Below are 19,679 nucleotides of genomic sequence, written 5' to 3' on the forward strand. Positions count from 1 at the left end.
ACGCCAGTAGGGGAAGTTATCCCCACCCTCGCCGCTCGGCACCTCGCTCGCCTGCTCTCTCTCTCTCTCTCTCTCTCTCTCTCTCTCTCTACTATCTGTCCCGCTTCGGTGGATCACTGCCTACCGCCTCACAAGTATTTCATATTTTACAACACAATACAACCAAATTTACGTTTTTTCCTCGAACTAACATAACACAACACAATACAACGAAATTGATGTGCATTAGACAACAACCACATGTAATGTGTGGGCGTGCATTCGACACTACGTTTTTTCCTCATACTAACATATACTTTGAATAAAACAACACTCACCTGTTAACTTTGCACTGTCCTCAAAGTATATCGTATCAACGACACACATTGCATTTCTGCAATACGTTATGGCAGTTCCCTTGAACATAAATAGATTCATTTTCCCTTCTACCACCAACTCGCCTCAGTAGCTGAGAGGTCTAAAGTGTGACCAAAAAGCGTGCGTGCGTTTCGTTAGGAAGATACACGGATCGAATACTACCCTCTGCAAAGTCATAAGAAAAAAAAAGAGAGACAAGAGAGAAGGAGAGGCTGGAGAAAGAGAGGAGAGACAGAAGGAGGCAGGACGAAGTTCCTCTTTTGCTTCGTAGACGCCGCATTCACTTTTTTTGTTCCACTTTCCTCCAATAGATGTCACCCTACCCTAAACCATTATTTCCACTCTTTCCCGGTAGAGTGTGTGGTGAGCTTGTAGGGGGAAAAGTGAAAAGGGGTCGTGGGCGGAGCTTAGCGTTCGCTGTTTTACGATTTTGCCAATGTTTTCCATAGAATACGTAAGCAAAAACCAAGTAACACACATGAATGTCAGTCATATTATAGACCGATTATTTAGTCCTGACAGCTCAGCGACGCGAAGAGGGAAGTAATAGAAGTAGTGGGGAGAGCTCTGGAGTAGAGATAAGGGCGAGCAATCAGTAAAGGAATGCAGTACAGCTTAATTGTACTAGAAACATCGGCTCTACCGCACGCATGACATACGATCGCACTGAAGGCAAGTGAGTAACACATACACCCCTTGGCGTGACTAAATGGACTTGCTTGACCCAGGTGCACATCTCCGGCGACAGAATTAAATAGTTGTACTGTACTTGGGTTAGACACGTTATTATTTTTTCCTTTACACAGAAATATAATATTCGTCATTCTTACATCGACCTCTGTTGTCAACAGAGTGGAAAAAATCATGAATTTTTTAAAATTAATTTACTTTTTTCTTTATTTAAATTAGTTTTTTTATTTCAATAATTTTTTTACTGAAATACTTCTAATTAATTTTTTTAATTTGATACATTGAAGTAAACAAGGTATTGTTAATAACAAATGATCAAACAAGAGTTAGACTTTTTCCAATTTTAAGTTAAATTAAGAAACCATACTTGAAACAAATGAAACCAGATGCTCCACAACTGACTGCTCAACCTAAAATACACAAGCCTAATACAGTATACCAACCAGACCTCTAGTTAATCACATGTCTGCACCAGCATACAAGCTAGCTAAATACATAGAAAATATCATCAGAAACAATATACAATTTACCAATCACACTGCACTCAAGAACAATACAGACCTAGTCAACCACATCAAGGACAAACACATACTCCACAATTCAACACTAGCATTGTTTGACCACCAGTCTATCAGTGGTGTAGCATGAAATTTTGAGCAGGGGAAGCTAACTCAAGTTGTCTTTCATGCAATATGAGAAAACGTATTACAAAAATACAGTCTTAAAATAAATAGTAGTCAATTTCAAGTCAGCAGTCGAAGATTGGTTGGAACATCGTAAGTAACACCAATAAGGCATGACCTCAAATGATAAGCAGTAAAATATGATTTCACGGTTTACACATATCACTTAACAAATAGACACGTATAGGTATAACATGAGCTCACTCCCTGTCATACTTAGAGAAATCACAATATTAGTATCATTACGTAAGTATGCGTCTGTCTTTTGGTTGTGTCCTTCATTGACAGCAAGGGAGTTGGTCATTTGTTTTTTAAATCACACTTTTGTTCATAAGTCAGTCTTGATAATACAATTGTCCTAAAAAAAAGTCAAGTAAATTAGTGTCAGGAACTGTTATTTCGCTCATTATTTATTATATCAGCCACAATGCACACTAACACTTCAACTGAACACAACTGACGAAAAGGGATAACTCGGAAACTACTTATTTTAAATGTTAAAGCTAGCTTCTTGCGAGCCTTGCGACTAGGGTAGTTTAGTTAGAAAGGGATGGGAAATCTGCGGGGTGGATTACACAGAAGAAACTGGTCTCCTTGGAAGCTGGTGTGTGCAGGCTTCTTGTTTACTGCTGCATCACAAATCATCCTGAGCTGCCGCATCACAATATTTAACGCGTAAATATAAATTCTATTAAAATTAATAAATAATTTTCTCCATAAACTGCAGGTTTATTATGAAATTATTATTAACTGGGGAAGCTAAGCATTTTAGCTTACATTGACGCTACGCCACTGCAGTCTATATACATTCACTAACAAACCCATACATGAAACAATAAAAATACTAGAACATATGTTAAAATACAACATACCTCAACCACAAATAGATGAAAACTCAGCAAGTTGTTTTCAAATTGTTTCTTGGGTTGTGTTTAATGGTGTCTGCTTATTCAAATGTTTGTATAGTAACACAAGTTTTGATGCTTTGGGTAATTTGCTAGGAGACGTCGTTGCATATAGACTACTTTTACACTAAACCTAACCTTAGTGTATACAACGTATACTAAAACACTAACCTAACCTAAACTGTCACAGATTAAGGAAAAGGTTAGGTTAGGTCAGTTTAGGGTTTTAGTATATCTTGCAAAAACAAATTTTAGGTTTAGTGTAAAAGTGGTCTATATGCAACGACATCTCCTAGCAAATTACCAATGCTTTGTCTGTATCAAGCCTATTGTGTAACTTAGAATGTATAACGCCAAATGTAGAGAAAACACTCTCTACACCAGCAGAAGATGCTCTTGCAGTTAGCAGCTAATCACATTCATGACGCCTTTGCCATTACTAATGAGAGATTCTTATGACTTCCACCACTGCAGTGCGCACACACACCTAAAATCTCATCTGTGTACCTACATAATTTTTTAAAAATAAGATTTTGCTTTATATTTCACTATTGTAGGTAAGAATGAGGATCCACTATAGTTAATTTGAGCAAACAGAAGTGCAAATTCACGTTCTTCTACAATTAGTTTATATTTGGAGGAATGTTGAAGCTTAGGATCAACCAAAAAGCCCAAAAAATGTGATGGTGTAAGTGCTTGATTATAGTGCTTTTGAAATACGATGTCTTTGTTGTGAGATGATTCTTGTCTTCATGTATTACATTTCGTCTTTCCAAGTTATCTTTTAGAGCTGTCTATTTTGCCGGTCTGGGTAGTGCAGTATGTATAGCGTTGGCCTTCTGTGCTCGAGGTTGCGGGTTCGATCCCAGCCCAGGTCGATGGCATTTAAGTGTGCTTAAATGCGACAGGCTCATGTCAGTAATTTACTAGCATGTTAAAGAACTCCTGCAGAACAAAATTCCGGCACACCGGCAACACTGATATAACCTCGGCAGTTGCGAGCGTTGTTAAATAAACCATAATTTAAATTTTAAAAAGCTTTCTATTGTTCGATAGCTTGGCCAATTGTGCAAGTAAGTCAGTCTTGAACATTGTAATTGGGTTTTGCCTGTTATGTTCATAAACAAATAAGAGAAATAAAAATGAATAAATCATTTTTTCTGACAAATGTCAAGTGCTACTGATAAGTTTTAACATATTTAAAGGTATATGTACGTGAACAACCACAAATATTATCAGAAAATGCAGGCTCTAAATTTCTAAAATCTTATAAGGAAATGAACTCAAATTGGATAAAAATTACAAGGTACCACAAGACGACTTAGAATTTAAATATCTGGTAAATGTATAAAAAAAGGTTACTAATAATATTTTTTAGAATTCACTTTTTACTTTAAATTAAATTTTCCAAAATTTGAAAATTTTCACACATAGACTATTATTTCATAACTCCACAACCATTAGAGGTAGAATTCTGAAATTTTGTACACTGATTTAACATGCATTTATGCAAAAGGTAGACTACAGTAATGCCCATTTCTTTGAAAATAGAAACATTAGATCACAAATATAAATGTAAATTTTAATATATTTTATATAGAACAAATAAAAAATTAATTGTATTAAAATAAACAACTCTACATGTCTGAGAGTAGTCTACTTTTCAGAAATAAATGTTTATTACATGCAGGGAAAATATTAAAGGTGTCAGAGAGACCATACCAATGTTATGGTTACCAAATGATGTAACTGCAGAATTTTTTTTTTTTTTTCATACTTCGATAAAACTGGTTTGAAAAATATTATTAGTAACCTTTTTTATAGTTTTATCAGACATTTAAGTTCTAATAAGTCTTGTTGTGGTACTTTGTAATTTTTGTCCAATTGTGAGTTCATTTTATTATAAAATTTTAGAAATTTAGAGCCTGCATTTTCAGATAATATTTGTGGTTGTTCACGTACATATACCCTTAACAAGTCTTCTGCATTACACTTAATTTGAAAGTCACTTTTTTCGAAATCGAGCTGTGGATTTGTCTCTGTTTTCTACACAAATTTTCATGAATGTACCACTAGGCAAATTTTTTTATGTGTGCAGTGAGACAGTCCACAAGCATGTTCCATCTCACATCGTACAGTAATATTAATGATATTATTGAATTTAGCATTTGCAAAATGATTGTTGCGGAAGTAATTATTTTACAATTTCTATGACATATTGTTCTTTCACATTTGAAGTATTTTTTTTATAAGTCTTGAGATAGAAGGTTTAAAATATGGGCAGAACAACCGTAAGTAATCACATCAAGATCTTCACGATTCTTAAGAGCATCTCTCTCTTTTTTTTATATAGGCCTATTACTTGCATTGTCAGTAACAAAACTTCTAACACTGTTACATCTAAATTCTCTCTCATAACTTTAGAATCCATAGCAATTTCAGTCACATAATCTGAGGTGTGTGGGTGACCTGATTTATCAGTTGTGCTGTAGGCTATATAAGTGCGCATCACCTGCCTCTGTGGTCACTGTCTCACAAACTATTGGTTCTTTATGTGCCACAAGAGACCTTCACCATCGTTTTCAGGAATCTTAAATCAGTCTACATGAACATTTTCACCCAAATCCATTGTGCCCTACTGAAAACCCTCGCTTGTTAGTAAGTTATCACCAGTATACTTTTGCTCTTGCAACCTTAATAGTGGTAGAAGTTCATACTCATATTCATATTCACTCTACTCATAATTACACTTCATTTGATTGCAATAGTTACGAAGTAAATATACCCATATATTGAGAAAATATAGTACATCATTTAACACTGCACACTTTTAGCCATTGGTGTGTTATAATTAGAGACGAGAATTTCATGCACTATAAAATCCCAAAATATGCATGCATTCATGCACTATCAAACTATGAAACATGCACAATAAAGTGAAAAATACATTAAAATATCCACTTTTCTTATTTCACTTCACATTTTTTTTTTTTGCACAGTTAACATCGAATTGGTTCCTGTGCTTGTCAATCAATATGTTTTTGTAGGCAGAGAATGACCTGTCTACATTGCAAGAAGTTATGGGTGCAAACTTGAATGAACATATTTGTGACAGTGTCAGATCAAATTCTTCATTCAAGTTTTTGCCACAAATAAGCTTCTTCACTGAACAAAAGAATCAATAGTCCGGTTTCGCGTTTATGACCCTGTCCAGTTTATTTTAAAGAAGTTTTGTAATGTCTTACAAAGAACAACTGTCATAGAAAATATTCGGAAACAGAAGAGCAGTGCTTAGCTACCTCTTTACTGCAACAATACCAGAATAAGACATCCCCATATGATCTAATAAAATCTATTCCTTTAATTCATTGTGTAAAGAGTACACTTTTGGAACCTTTAATTGGAGGCGTATTTGAACTACATTAACACACGCAAACAGAATAAACAAACACAATATTTACCACTTACGAGATTCACACACTGCAAAGACAGTTTAGCGAATGACTCCAATTTTACTAGTAGTGGAAAAGGAAGAGAATATTTACAACCTTCCTGAAAGAGAGTGCTTTTGACCTAAGTTATTTGTCGGCAATTTCCTTGAACCCTCAATATTTCCTATTATTCTCAAAATATCCAACGTAATAAATCCATTTATGACACGCAGTCTATAGAGGGTTATCGATAAAGTGTTGTAAAAGTGAACTTCCCTCCAGTGAAACATCTTGTTGTGAAAATCTTAACATTTTAGTTCATTTTTCTGTTATTTAGTTTTTTTTCTTTTCCTTCGTCAAACCTGATTCCTGAAGCTAAAATAAGGGACATAAAAATCGAGAAACTGAGGTGTCCACTCAAAATCATTGAAACATGCATTTAAACTGAATATAATGTATATTAGCCTATATGCGTCATTAAGCTAAAAATATGCATTATGCATGTTTTTATTCCAAAAAAGGCCAAAACATACAAATATGCACAAAAAAGTACACATATTTGGAACCGGAAAGTAGTGAAATGGATAAATACAAAGTTTGAGCTGTGTCCTATATTCCTATAAAAGTGCATTTACATGGAGTTCTCGTCTCTAGTTACAATGAAAATTAATGGTCATGTTTAATTGTTCAGTAACTTTCCAAACTACTAAGAATAGAATTACACATTTGCAAAGGTGTTAATGTATCACTACTTTCCATTTGTTTTCATTCTTATATTTTATATCGTCATTGTGCCTTCATTAAACAGATATTTCAGGAGAAAGAAAAAGCATCATCACTTTTAACTCCATTGATTTTCAAAGCTACTTTCGGTATAATTTCAGTCATTACATGAAAAATGATGAAATTATACCGAAAGTAACTTTGAAAATCAAGGGAGTTAAAAATGATGTTTTTTTTTTTCTTCTGAAAAATTTGTTTAAATGCACTTTGTCTAGGAGATTTTGGAGGTGCAGGGACGGCATCTCACTTTCAATTTATATTAGAAATTTATAACAGGACTTCAGTCTGGAGATATTACCAGTACCATAAAAAACCAAAAAGATAAATATTTGGAAGAAATGTCAAATTTTAATTAGGCCTACCTGGGATGTGATTATAATATCTGTTTTGAAAATTAAGATGATAACACTAGCTTTTCCCAGAAACACCCACATGAGAACAAAATATAGCATACTGAAAGCAGTTGAAATTATGTTTTTGGGGGGAAGAAGAAACATCAGAATACACATTTTCGCCCAGAAAAAAAAATTAGAAATTTTAAAATCAATTGAAAGTAGAAACAGGCACTGATAAAATAAAATATAAGCGACGGAATTTAAGGAAATTCCAATGATTGCATGAAATGTCAATGTCAAACATTTGTCTAACTGGTAATAGTATTTCACTGTCACAGCAGTTTCCGTTATGTGGGATACAAGAAAGAAAGTTGCCTTTATGAATTAAGTTCTGCCCATTGTAATGCTGTCCTCCTCTCCAAACAAACTAATAACTCTTGATATTTCTCTGTCCCTTATGCGCACGCACTATTCTTATTAAAGTTTTCACAGATTTCTTCAATATCTCCAGAAGAATGCTAGAATAATATCGTAAAATAAACTGTTTGAATTTATCTTCTCATTCACAATTTTACCAACCTCTCATTTCACTGATTCCAACTGCTGTAGTTGGAAACTAATAATTAGCCACCTGCATGGCTCAGTCGGTTAAGGCACTTGCCTGCCGGTCTGAACTTGCGCTCGGGCGTGGGTTCGATCCCCGCTGGGACTGATTACCTGGTTGGGTTTTTTTTCCAAGGATTTCCCCAACTGTAAGGTGACTGCCAGGTAATCTATGACGAATCCTCGGCCTCATCTCGCTATTACCAATCTCATCGATGCTAAATAACCTCGTAGTTGATACAGTTGACCAACTTAAAAAATAATTATGGTAAATACGTTAATTATTTCATTCACATTAATTAACATTATAAGAGAATTTTTATTAGTAATGCTCTACATTCACTGTTACATGGTTTAAGTTCAATATTGAACCCAGAACAGACCATTGTTGTGCTATCAACCTCGTCACTTTTCTCCCATCCTCTACACCTCGTTATAAAAATATCGTCTGCTCTTCCCTCTTGCCACAATATCTCTGAAATATGGGAAAAATACTTAACAACCCATCACCATTAAAAACATCTTGTTACGAAACCACACAATAAGATGAGAGGATAATATTAAAATGGATTTGAGGGAGGTGGGATATGATTGTAGAGACTGGATTAATCTTGCTCAGGATAGGAACCTATGTGGGCGGCAATGAACTTGCGGGTTTCTTAAAAGCCATAAGTAAGTTATAAGTGAATAAAATATAATTTACATTTTGTGCCTACATTTTGTTATGAAATCACATCAGTGTTTTATAATAGCTGTTAGAAAGAAAAATATGACGTAAGGTAGTTAAATGAGATGTAGTTAACTTTTGAGTTGTCTTCTATGTTTGAGATTTTATTTGAGTTTGCTGAATTCATATGTAGGACTATGTAAGAAATATATGTGGAGTCAGAACTCAACATTCTCGATTGATAGTGTAGCTGTATTTTTTTTCACAATATTTTATTAAAACAATTTGTTGCTAATGTTTCTGAATGTGCAGGTTGATGTCTTTGTATCATAGCAGTGATCCCAAGAACTGATATAAATTACGTTATTGTAAACGTTTATGTACTTCGAATATTTGAAATATTTTGTGTGAATAATTTCGTTAGCAACTTTATATTTGGTATACATATTTTTTTAAGTATTATTGTGTTTTACTGCATAGTTTAATATCCAAGGCATGTTAACAACATAATGATACTCTTTAAAATAATTATTGAATATGATTGACATTGGTTCACATACTTGTGTCCCTATTTACCATTCCATATTCCTTTTCTGTTGTACAGTGTATGATGTATGTATTTAGCATCTGCCAGTCAACATACATGCCTAGTGAAACATACCGCCTTCAAGTCATTGATTTAAAGCTTAAAAGTTGGGCAAGAAGTGTCTAGCCATTTGTGTTGACTGGCTGCAATAAAAGAAGGCTGTAATTTTGCCTGCGTTTTTGTCCGTTTTTTCAGAATTATGCATTCCTGAAGAATGAGTCTTCAGGGCCTCCATTCAGAAAGCCTGTATAAGACAGATGATGTATGGAAGGTATAGTACTGGTTTATAGAAATCCACAATATTTTAGTGTCACTGAAAGGGATATTGTTTTTAATTTTCAGTAGAAAAATTACTGCCTGTAAATGTACAAATATATATTTTATAAAATTGTTTTAAATATTAGTGGTAAATATTGTTTGTAAACTGTAATCTATCTTCATTTAGTAACCATTGAATTAATGAGTTAAAATTTGAGAGATTTTCATGAGAAGTGCTGTTAATTATCTTGTAAATAAATCCATTAATTATACTGCTGTGCTTCATAGAGAAGTTACAGAAGCTTCATATTATTTCTGATAGTAATTTAACCCATGTTGTGAACATCACTTTTGTGTTTACACATGTACTTTTGTTATGAGAGCTTGCATGTATGACATTTTCAGATGGATCACTTGTCTTGACTTTGCTAGGAATTGACCTTATGAAGGATATACGTAAAGCATTTTAAAAATAAACTGTTTAGGGTTACTGTATTTGACACATGAAATTCCAGGACACACAAATCTTTCTTTTAAAAGTAGAAATCCTAACTTACTGCACGTACTGTTTCTGCATTAAACAGTACACCAGATGAACTCCTCCCCCATTTTTTGTAACTAAGACTTTTAATATGTAAGTGTAGAACATGCGGTTATAAATAAGTTTGGTTTTAAATTTGAATAAGTTCTTGCTTGGGCTATGGATTTTTTAGTAACATTTTGTCTGTAGGCTTTTGATAAAGTTAATCGGAATAAATTACTTCAGATTTTGGCAGGTGATCAAGTCCCTCAACAGATTATACAAAATATTTACAACATATATAAAACAACCATCATAGCAATTCGAAACAACAATAGACTTTCACAATGGCGACCCATTTATAGTGGAGTACAACAAGGCTGTGGTCTTTCACCACTTCTGTTCATTATATATATAAACAGAATCGTTCCAGATTGGCGACAGACACGCCATGGATTTATTCCAATTAATCGAAATTTGCAGCTTGATGCTTTACTTTTCGCTGATGATCTAGTTCTCATAGTATCAACTGAAGATGATTTACAATATTCAGTACACAATTTAAATATGGTCAATGAAAAATATAATATGGAAATTAATATTGAAAAAACGGAAATCATGTCATTTTGTGGGAAATTCCCTGTACCAAGTATAATCTGTTTGAATAATAAAATAATAGAAAGAGTAAATACTTTAACTTACCTTGGCTATACACTATCACCTTATGAGGAAGTAGATATTGCTGAAAAAATATGTAAATATAATAAAACAATGGGGATCATTAATAAAATCATGAAACCTTCACTAGTACAAAGACACACAAGAATAGGCTTGTGTAAAACCTTAGCACAGCCAGTATTAAGCTATGGTAGTGAAGCGTGGACTGTGAAGAATAAAGATGTCAGTAGAATAACAGCAAGTGAGATGAGGTTCATGAGAGCAACAGCTGGATATACTCGCTGGGATCATAAAAAAAAATGAGGACATAATGCAAGAACTTCAAATAAAACCCCTTATGCAGTTCATCAGTAAATATCAACTTCAGTGGAAGGGTCATCTCGAACGAATGGATCGATGCAGAATTTCAAAAGCACTGTTTCATTACCATCTGCATGGCAAAAGATCTCTGGATTGTCCGAAGAAGAGATGGACTGAAAATTCTAGTTTGAGACCGTAATAGGCCACTCGGCCTAATACTTGTTAGGAAGATGATGACATTTTGTTTGTGACTGTTTGGTGAAGCTGCAAATATGATCATTTGGAAAGATTTAGTTCTTTTGCATCGTATGTATCCCAACAGATCAGTTTTCAGTATGTTCCTCTCATCTGCCCATAATTTCATGGGTGAAAATGTTCTCTCCAATATTCGCCATTGCCTATTTCAGTGTGACAAATTTTACGTGCTTTGTATCCCAGCATCTACTGAAAACAGTCAACATAATATGTCGTAATTGTTGTTTCATACTTCGGTGTGTATATTTCAATATTGATTGCTGATTCCATATGTCACAACTTGTCACATTATTCAATGTTTAGATTGTAATGCAATGGAGCAGTGTCAATACATGCCATAATCAGTTATTGTTCAGTTTTTTTTTTATGTAAAGTGCAGCTGCGTTGAAATCAGATCTAATAACAAACTATCTAAGATTCTACTCGAAAATGTTAGTAAACCAAATGTGGTTTAATTGACAAAGACAAAGGTTTTGACAGTAATTAGGCAATTAAGGCACAATAAGCCATCACAGGCTACAGTGCATCCAGAACCTAGTAGAGGGGCCTGTATTAGAAAAATTAAAGTAACACTAAATGAGGGGGATTTAAAAAACAAAATGTTAATACATCTTGACTGTGCAATTGTAAAAATTGGGCTGTCTTTTAGACATCTGAATTAAATGAAAATAATAAAGCATTTATGCACCATTTACTCCAGAAAATCTCGTATGTATAGCAGCAATTCTAGGATTGCTATTTCTTGGGACAGTCCAGTAATAGATTCTACTAGCATTGTTCAGAAATTGTCATGAAACTATATAGAAAATCAGAGTGATAATTACAGGAAGAAGTTGTATCTTTCTGTTTTGTTCAAGCTGTGTTTCTTTCGGGTATACTGCCATAGCATCTTCCAGTTTCCCCAGAAGAAAATGATAAAGCAAACTTTATCACACTCACAAACAACTTGATAATTACTGTTCAGAAAAGAATTAATATTACTGATTTAATATTCGAGATGTTTAAGGTTTTTAGAATAAAAAAAAAATACTTTTTCATTTTTTTTTTGTAATATCGTACATTAGGCAGTAGGTTATTTATATTTTATATGTGACATAATTTGTATTCATCTTTAAGCAAGCTAACACACACAATAACAATAACAAGATATAGGAAACATCTGTTATAGTATGGTGTAAAAATACCTATAAATATACGACAGTCATTCGAAAAGAAATGCACAACATTAAATGAATTCAACTTTTATCCTAAATTTTACATAATGTGCATTAGATACATTCTTTAGGAACAGGATGTCACTTTTACATATCCTGTCTCTTTCAATTGCCTTATGCCACCTTGGAACTAGGGCCTGTATAGCCACACAGTAAGTTTGAACCAGCATGTTTGGGCCACTGTTTAGCAACCAACATTCACGAGGGAGTCCTCACCTTCAAACCTTGTTCTGCAAAGGGATTCCTCCAATTTATCAAAGAGATGTTAATCAGTATAATCACATAGTTCCAGATCAGGGCTGTAAGGCGTTTTAAAACACAGTAGCCATAACTTCTGTCGAAGGTGCAGTTTTTTTTTTAGTTCACATGATGCCACTCCTTTTGTTTGCTTCTTTTTCTCCAGTTCAAAATAGTGCAGCCATGTTTCATCTTCTGTCACCATTCTTGTATTGTTTTCCAAAAGTTCTCTGCACACTATTTATTGGGTTTCTTTGTGGACTTCTGTCAACATCTTTGGAACCCACCTGGCAGAAAGACTTTTTCAACCCCTACTGCTTCAATATTTAGCATACACTTTGTTTCTCCTATTCAAATTTGGAGTGACAATTCTTTCACTGTTATGTGTTTGTCAACCAAAAACATGTAGTTACTCATTGCACATTGTCTGGAGTTTGTGCAGTGTGTGGTCTCCTGCTGCGAGGAGAATTCCTGATATTGGCATGCCCTCATTCACCAGGTAATCTGCTTGCCTATCAACTAACTGTACTACAATCGATTGCGACATCTCTATACACCTTTTTCAACCTCTTGTGAATGTTTCTCACTGTCTCATTCTCACAACTCAGGAATTCTATAACAGCACGTTGCTTTTGACGAATGTCAAGTGCAGCAGCCATCTTGAAGGACTGCTATGATGGCGCCACTCATGGGAATGGTTGAATTAAATTTTAATACAAGCAGGGAGGATGCTTCTATGAGCTCCATAAATTGCAAAAGTTTAGAATAAAAACTGAATTTTTTGGAAGTGGAATCAAGTGGAAACATGAACTCATTATTGGTTCATGAGCTTTCTAGCTTCCCAGTACTGGTCACTTTCTCTTGTCCCATTTAAAGCTGGATAGAGTTGGAGGTGATCTTTGTTCATTACTTCTTTGAGCCCACGAAGTTTGCAGTTTGGCTGTGGTAAAATTGCAATATGATTAAGGTATGCTTACAGACAATCATGGCTAGTATGGAGGCAGAATATGGCCACTGCTTATTTTCTTGGCCAATCAGAGGTAGGGGGAATGGTGCTAGCCCACTGTTTAGATTATGTTCTGTTACGTAGTTTTTCGAGATTGATGTGTTTAGCGGATTGGCGGATATGTATTTTGATGGTGTTGGAAGATATTTTTTAAATATTTAGTAGAATGATATTAGTTCTTTTCTTAGTCAATATATCTGCCTGTTCATTACCGTATATCTTGCATTGGCCTGGGATTTACTGTAGGAAGACTTGCTTGTGTTTGGTCCTAAAATGTTAGATTACAATTTGGCATTCTTTGATCTTCAATGGAGGACTCACTTGCAGAACGTACAGATTGAATATTGGACTTAGAGTCTGAAAATATCACCACACTTTTGGACTTCATGTGTAGATTGCTGAGCTGGGACAGTACTATCACAGACTAGTATATAATCACGAAGCTTCAGTTGATGAAGGCACTAGGAACAATAGACTGTGCCAGTACTGTTTCACATTGTATGCGATAAGGCAATAGTAGCGATTCTAGTGGTTAGCAACTATCTATGGATGCATATTCTCTACGTATTGAGCTTCGTGACTGTATATACTAGACTGTGGTATTATTCGGATTGCAGAAATTCGCCATTGTGTGCTGATCCATCTGTACCAACTGGCCTATAGAATGAAAATATGTCACTATACAGAATGAAGAGTAACTTCTGCACCAAAATGATACTGGTAATAGATCGTTAGGAGAGATTTGAAAAATCTATATAAGTTTTTTCTCTAACATTCACCGTTTTAGAGGAAATCATTATGCTTCTATGAAACATTTGGCAACATCACAACTGCTCCATTAACTCAAAGCAAGTGTGACCTTCTCCTCCCCCCTAGTTGGTAATATGTATGTGACGTGCACTGCGTTGCAAGATTTATTTAAACAATTTTCACTACTATTCAGTTTAAATTCATGGCTAAACAGTTGGTAATATGTATGTGACGTGCACTGCATTGCAAGATTTATTTAAACAATTTTCACTACTATTCAGTTTAAATTCATGGCTAAACAGTTTAATTTGCGAAAAAAGATTCAAGATATTAACTGTTCAAATTATTTTTACCTATCTTATATAGCAATCAGCCATTTCTCTTAGGCCACTAAACTAGCCAGCATTTTGGAAGGCAGTCAGCTGCTATATGCACCGTAGCATTTCTGCTATGTGACATCACAAGCTTGTACAGTAGAACCAATCGGAATCAATCAGTAACAAGTACTTCTCGAGTTCGTTTGTTCATGTGTGAGTGTTTCAATACATTGAATAAGAACTACTAACATATACTGTGTGTGTGTGTGTGTGTGTGTGTGTGTGTGTGTGTGTGTGTGTGTGTGTGTGTGTGTGTGTGTGTGTGTGTGTGTGTGTGTGTGTGTGTGTGTGTGTGTGTGTGTGTGTGTGTGTGTGTGTGTGTGTGTGTGTGTGTGTGTGTGTGTGTGTGTGTGTGTGTGTGTGTGTGTGTGTGTGTGTGTGTGTGTGTGTGTGTGTGTGTGTGTGTGTGTGTGTGTGTGTGTGTGTGTGTGTGTGTGTGTGTGTGTGTGTGTGTGTGTGTGTGTGTGTGTGTGTGTGTGTGTGTGTGTGTGTGTGTGTGTGTGTGTGTGTGTGTGTGTGTGTGTGTGTGTGTGTGTGTGTGTGTGTGTGTGTGTGTGTGTGTGTGTGTGTGTGTGTGTGTGTGTGTGTGTGTGTGTGTGTGTGTGTGTGTGTGTGTGTGTGTGTGTGTGTGTGTGTGTGTGTGTGTGTGTGTGTGTGTGTGTGTGTGTGTGTGTGTGTGTGTGTGTGTGTGTGTGTGTGTGTGTGTGTGTGTGTGTGTGTGTGTGTGTGTGTGTGTGTGTGTGTGTGTGTGTGTGTGTGTGTGTGTGTGTGTGTGTGTGTGTGTGTGTGTGTGTGTGTGTGTGTGTGTGTGTGTGTGTGTGTGTGTGTGTGTGTGTGTGTGTGTGTGTGTGTGTGTGTGTGTGTGTGTGTGTGTGTGTGTGTGTGTGTGTGTGTGTGTGTGTGTGTGTGTGTGTGTGTGTGTGTGTGTGTGTGTGTGTGTGTGTGTGTGTGTGTGTGTGTGTGTGTGTGTGTGTGTGTGTGTGTGTGTGTGTGTGTGTGTGTGTGTGTGTGTGTGTGTGTGTGTGTGTGTGTGTGTGTGTGTGTGTGTGTGTGTGTGTGTGTGTGTGTGTGTGTGTGTGTGTGTGTGTGTGTGTGTGTGTGTGTGTGTGTGTGTGTGTGTGTGTGTGTGTGTGTGTGTGTGTGTGTGTGTGTGTGTGTGTGTGTGTGTGTGTGTGTGTGTGTGTGTGTGTGTGTGTGTGTGTGTGTGTGTGTGTGTGTGTGTGTGTGTGTGTGTGTGTGTGTGTGTGTGTGTGTGTGTGTGTGTGTGTGTGTGTGTGTGTGTGTGTGTGTGTGTGTGTGTGTGTGTGTGTGTGTGTGTGTGTGTGTGTGTGTGTGTGTGTGTGTGTGTGTGTGTGTGTGTGTGTGTGTGTGTGTGTGTGTGTGTGTGTGTGTGTGTGTGTGTGTGTGTGTGTGTGTGTGTGTGTGTGTGTGTGTGTGTGTGTGTGTGTGTGTGTGTGTGTGTGTGTGTGTGTGTGTGTGTGTGTGTGTGTGTGTGTGTGTGTGTGTGTGTGTGTGTGTGTGTGTGTGTGTGTGTGTGTGTGTGTGTGTGTGTGTGTGTGTGTGTGTGTGTGTGTGTGTGTGTGTGTGTGTGTGTGTGTGTGTGTGTGTGTGTGTGTGTGTGTGTGTGTGTGTGTGTGTGTGTGTGTGTGTGTGTGTGTGTGTGTGTGTGTGTGTGTGTGTGTGTGTGTGTGTGTGTGTGTGTGTGTGTGTGTGTGTGTGTGTGTGTGTGTGTGTGTGTGTGTGTGTGTGTGTGTGTGTGTGTGTGTGTGTGTGTGTGTGTGTGTGTGTGTGTGTGTGTGTGTGTGTGTGTGTGTGTGTGTGTGTGTGTGTGTGTGTGTGTGTGTGTGTGTGTGTGTGTGTGTGTGTGTGTGATAAATGAAAGGAGAGGCTGTAAAAAGACAAGTACTGCACAGGCTGGCGTGGAAAATAGTGTTTAAGGCGTATAATTATTTTAAAAACATTGATGAGCAGAACGCTGCCAGCCATCTTGATGCTGGCTACAACATTGCCAACGCGCAAGAAACTACTACAGAAGCATGTGTTGTGGGACTGAGAATCGTGCAAAGAATATTGTTAGTAAAGAAAAGAGGGTTTGTTTGGTGTCATGCTTAAAGTAATTAACGGCTAAGGTCATTATTGTCTTTTGATAATAATTTAAATTCTCTCCTGCGCTATTTGTTTTGAACGTGCGCGTGAAGTACGATGTGGCAATGTTGTACACTGCCTTGCTCTCTCTCTATCTGTCTCTCTCGACGTAAACGCTAGCAGACGACCGCCTTCCGAATTCCTGTTGACTCTACCACAATAGAGTGCTGCAAACATTGGGGAAAGACTATTTTTTTCCTGCATAACGGTGCTTTATTGAAGGAAAAGTGTAATAACAATTTTGTTATATTCAACATGTAGAAGTCCACACCTGTGGAGTAACAGCTAGCGCGTCTGACTGCGAAACCAGGTAGCCCAGGTTCGATTCCCGGTCAGGGCAAGTTACCTGGTTGAGGTTTTTTCTGGGGTTTTCTCTCAACCCAATATGAGCAATTGCTGGGTAACTATCGGTGCTGGACTTCGGACTCATTTCACCAGCTTTATCACCTTCATTTCATTCAGACGCTAAATAACCTGAGATGTTGATACAGCATCATAAAATAACCTAATAAAAAAACATGTAGAAACGCCTCTTAAATTTAGATGCAGAGGTTACCATCCACCCTGTATACCCCTGCTTCAATGTTGACATTATCTTTCATCTGCGACCCATCTGTGTAGAACTGAAACCAGTCATATCTTGGGTATCTGCTGTTGATAGTTTCCAGTGCAAGCTGCCTAAGCTGTTCTTGATTGTATTCTTTTTAAAAAACAGTCTGTGTGAGGTCAAGAGAGAGGTCAATCGGTGATAGTTGAAGTGGGTTTGTTGAATAAAGTAATAATTCTGGGACACCTGCAAATTGATATTTGTTTTTAACTTCCGCAACTTTCTGAACAAAACCACACTGAGTCTTCAATATGTGCTCATTGCTAGGTTGATACATTCTCCAGAATTGATCATCAGGGAGTCTGATGAGTTTTTCATAGAAGATAAGTGCTTTCTCTTCAATTATGTCAAGTATAGGTTTATTTCCAGTGACAAAATGCATTACATCATTAGGTGTTTTAATACCACCAGGTTTTCAAGTTTCTGGGGAGTTGATTCATTTGTAGAGATAAGCGGTTCACATGAATAGGTTATGATTGAGAGAATACAGAGAGTGGAAGTGAACCAGCCTTGCAGATTTTTTCAGAGCAAATAGCTCATGTTGTATGTAACAAAAAACTATAATATCATATTGGTGGACAGTTAATAGTTTTTTCAGATTCTGAAGACGTCATGGTTGATGTGGTAAAGTAACTGAAGGAAAATACAAAGAATGAGTTCCAGGAATGTTTCCAGCTACTTTACGGATGTTGGCTGAATATGTAGCTGCAGAAGGACATTACTTTGAAGAAAATGTGTAAAATTTGTTACTGTACCGTGTTTTAATAAACTCTATAAAAACACTTGACATTTATGTAAGGGCATAAAGGAATTTAAAAAAGAATTATCAGGCAAGGATAAACGCAATCAAGGATGAGAATGGTGACTTCAAACTCTCATTCCATCCTGAACAGGTGGGAGAACTATTTTGGGCAACTACTAAATGTACATAGGCCAAATAGAAATGATCAGGACGATATTCAAATACAAACTGCTGAGCTATTTATACTCGAACCCACACACTCTGAAGTCGAAATTGCAATAGAAAATCTGAAAAAGTACAAGTTTCCAGGTATCAATCAAATTTCAGAAGAATTAATACAAGAGGGTGGAAATGCATTATGTAATGAAGTTTGTAACCTTGTACTTCCTATTTGGGAAAAATGAAATTGTACTAGAACAGTGGAAGGAGTCCATAATCATATCTATCTTCAAGAAGGAGGGCAAGATTAATTGCAGTAACTTTTGAGGAATACCACTTTTATTGATGCCATGCAAAATGTTATCCAAAATTCTTTTGAGAGGATTAACTTCCTATGTAGATAAAATTATTTGGGATCATCAATGTGGTTTTAGTCATATTGGATTGACTATTGATCAGATTTTTTGTATTTGGTGGATATAGAGAAAAAAATGGGAGTATAAGGGCACAGTACACCAGTTATTCATAGATTTCAAAAAGGCATATGACTCAGTTAAGAGAGAAATTTTATATAATATTCTTATTGAATTTGGTATTCCCAAGAAAACTAGTTTGATCAATTAAAATGTGTCTCCGTGAAACATACAGAAGAGTCCGTATAGGCCAGTTTCTGTCTGATGCTGTTCCAATTCACTATGGGCTAAAGCAAGGAGATGCACTATCACTATTACTTTTTAATTTTGCTCTAGAATATGCCATTAGGAAAGACCAGGAAAACAGAGAGGGTTTGGAATTGAACAGATTACATGAGCTGCTTGTTTATGTGGATGATGTGAATATGTTGTTGAGAGAAAATCCACGAACTATTAGGGAGAACTCGGGAATTTTACTTGAAGCAAAGTAAGGAGATAGGCTTGGAAGTAAATCCCGAAAAGACAAAGTGTATGTTTATTTTACGTGATCAGAACATAGTACACCAATATGGCATCACTTATGAGGCAACTAAGCCAGGAGATAATGTGTAGGTTGGCCAGTTCCTTTCCCCCTCCATTGTATACATCACTAACTAGCAACATACTGTATTACACTAGTCAGACTTCAGATGTATTCAAACAATTTATTCCTCTAACACCTATCATCAAGCAAGATGTACTGTACACATCAGCCAGAACTTCTGTCAGAAGTAGTATATTATATGAATAATACAGTAGAATCTTTGTATATGGCAGCTATGGGACAAAGCCAGTGCCGAATAACCGAATTTGCCGGTTAATTGAAAAATATTTTATAGATTATTTAAATATATAATTGATACGCTTGTTCGGAGATGCCGCAAGTACTGTTTCCAAACCTACATGGGTCACTTAACTGGCTATTTCGAAAAGGGGCTG

General features: G+C 36.2%; 1 protein-coding gene across 3 annotated transcripts in view; it reads left to right on the plus strand.

Annotated features, from left to right (window-relative positions):
* Positions 1-19,679, plus strand: part of LOC138709008 (U4/U6.U5 tri-snRNP-associated protein 1) — a 76,963-nt gene that overhangs the window by 1,425 nt on the left and 55,859 nt on the right. For 2 of the 3 annotated variants that reach the window (XM_069839454.1, XM_069839455.1), the window contains exon 2: positions 9,236-9,311. The exons of the other annotated variant lie outside the window; for it this stretch is intronic. Coding sequence is in view for 1 of the 2 variants with exons in the window: in XM_069839455.1 (XP_069695556.1) it covers positions 9,305-9,311 (7 nt within the window). In the remaining variant the exon portion in view is untranslated. The remainder of the gene's footprint in view (positions 1-9,235; positions 9,312-19,679) is intronic. 3 annotated transcript variants of the gene reach the window in all.

Source organism: Periplaneta americana, chromosome 11 (genome assembly GCF_040183065.1).
Source record: "Periplaneta americana isolate PAMFEO1 chromosome 11, P.americana_PAMFEO1_priV1, whole genome shotgun sequence".
Taxonomy (NCBI): domain Eukaryota; kingdom Metazoa; phylum Arthropoda; class Insecta; order Blattodea; family Blattidae; genus Periplaneta; species Periplaneta americana.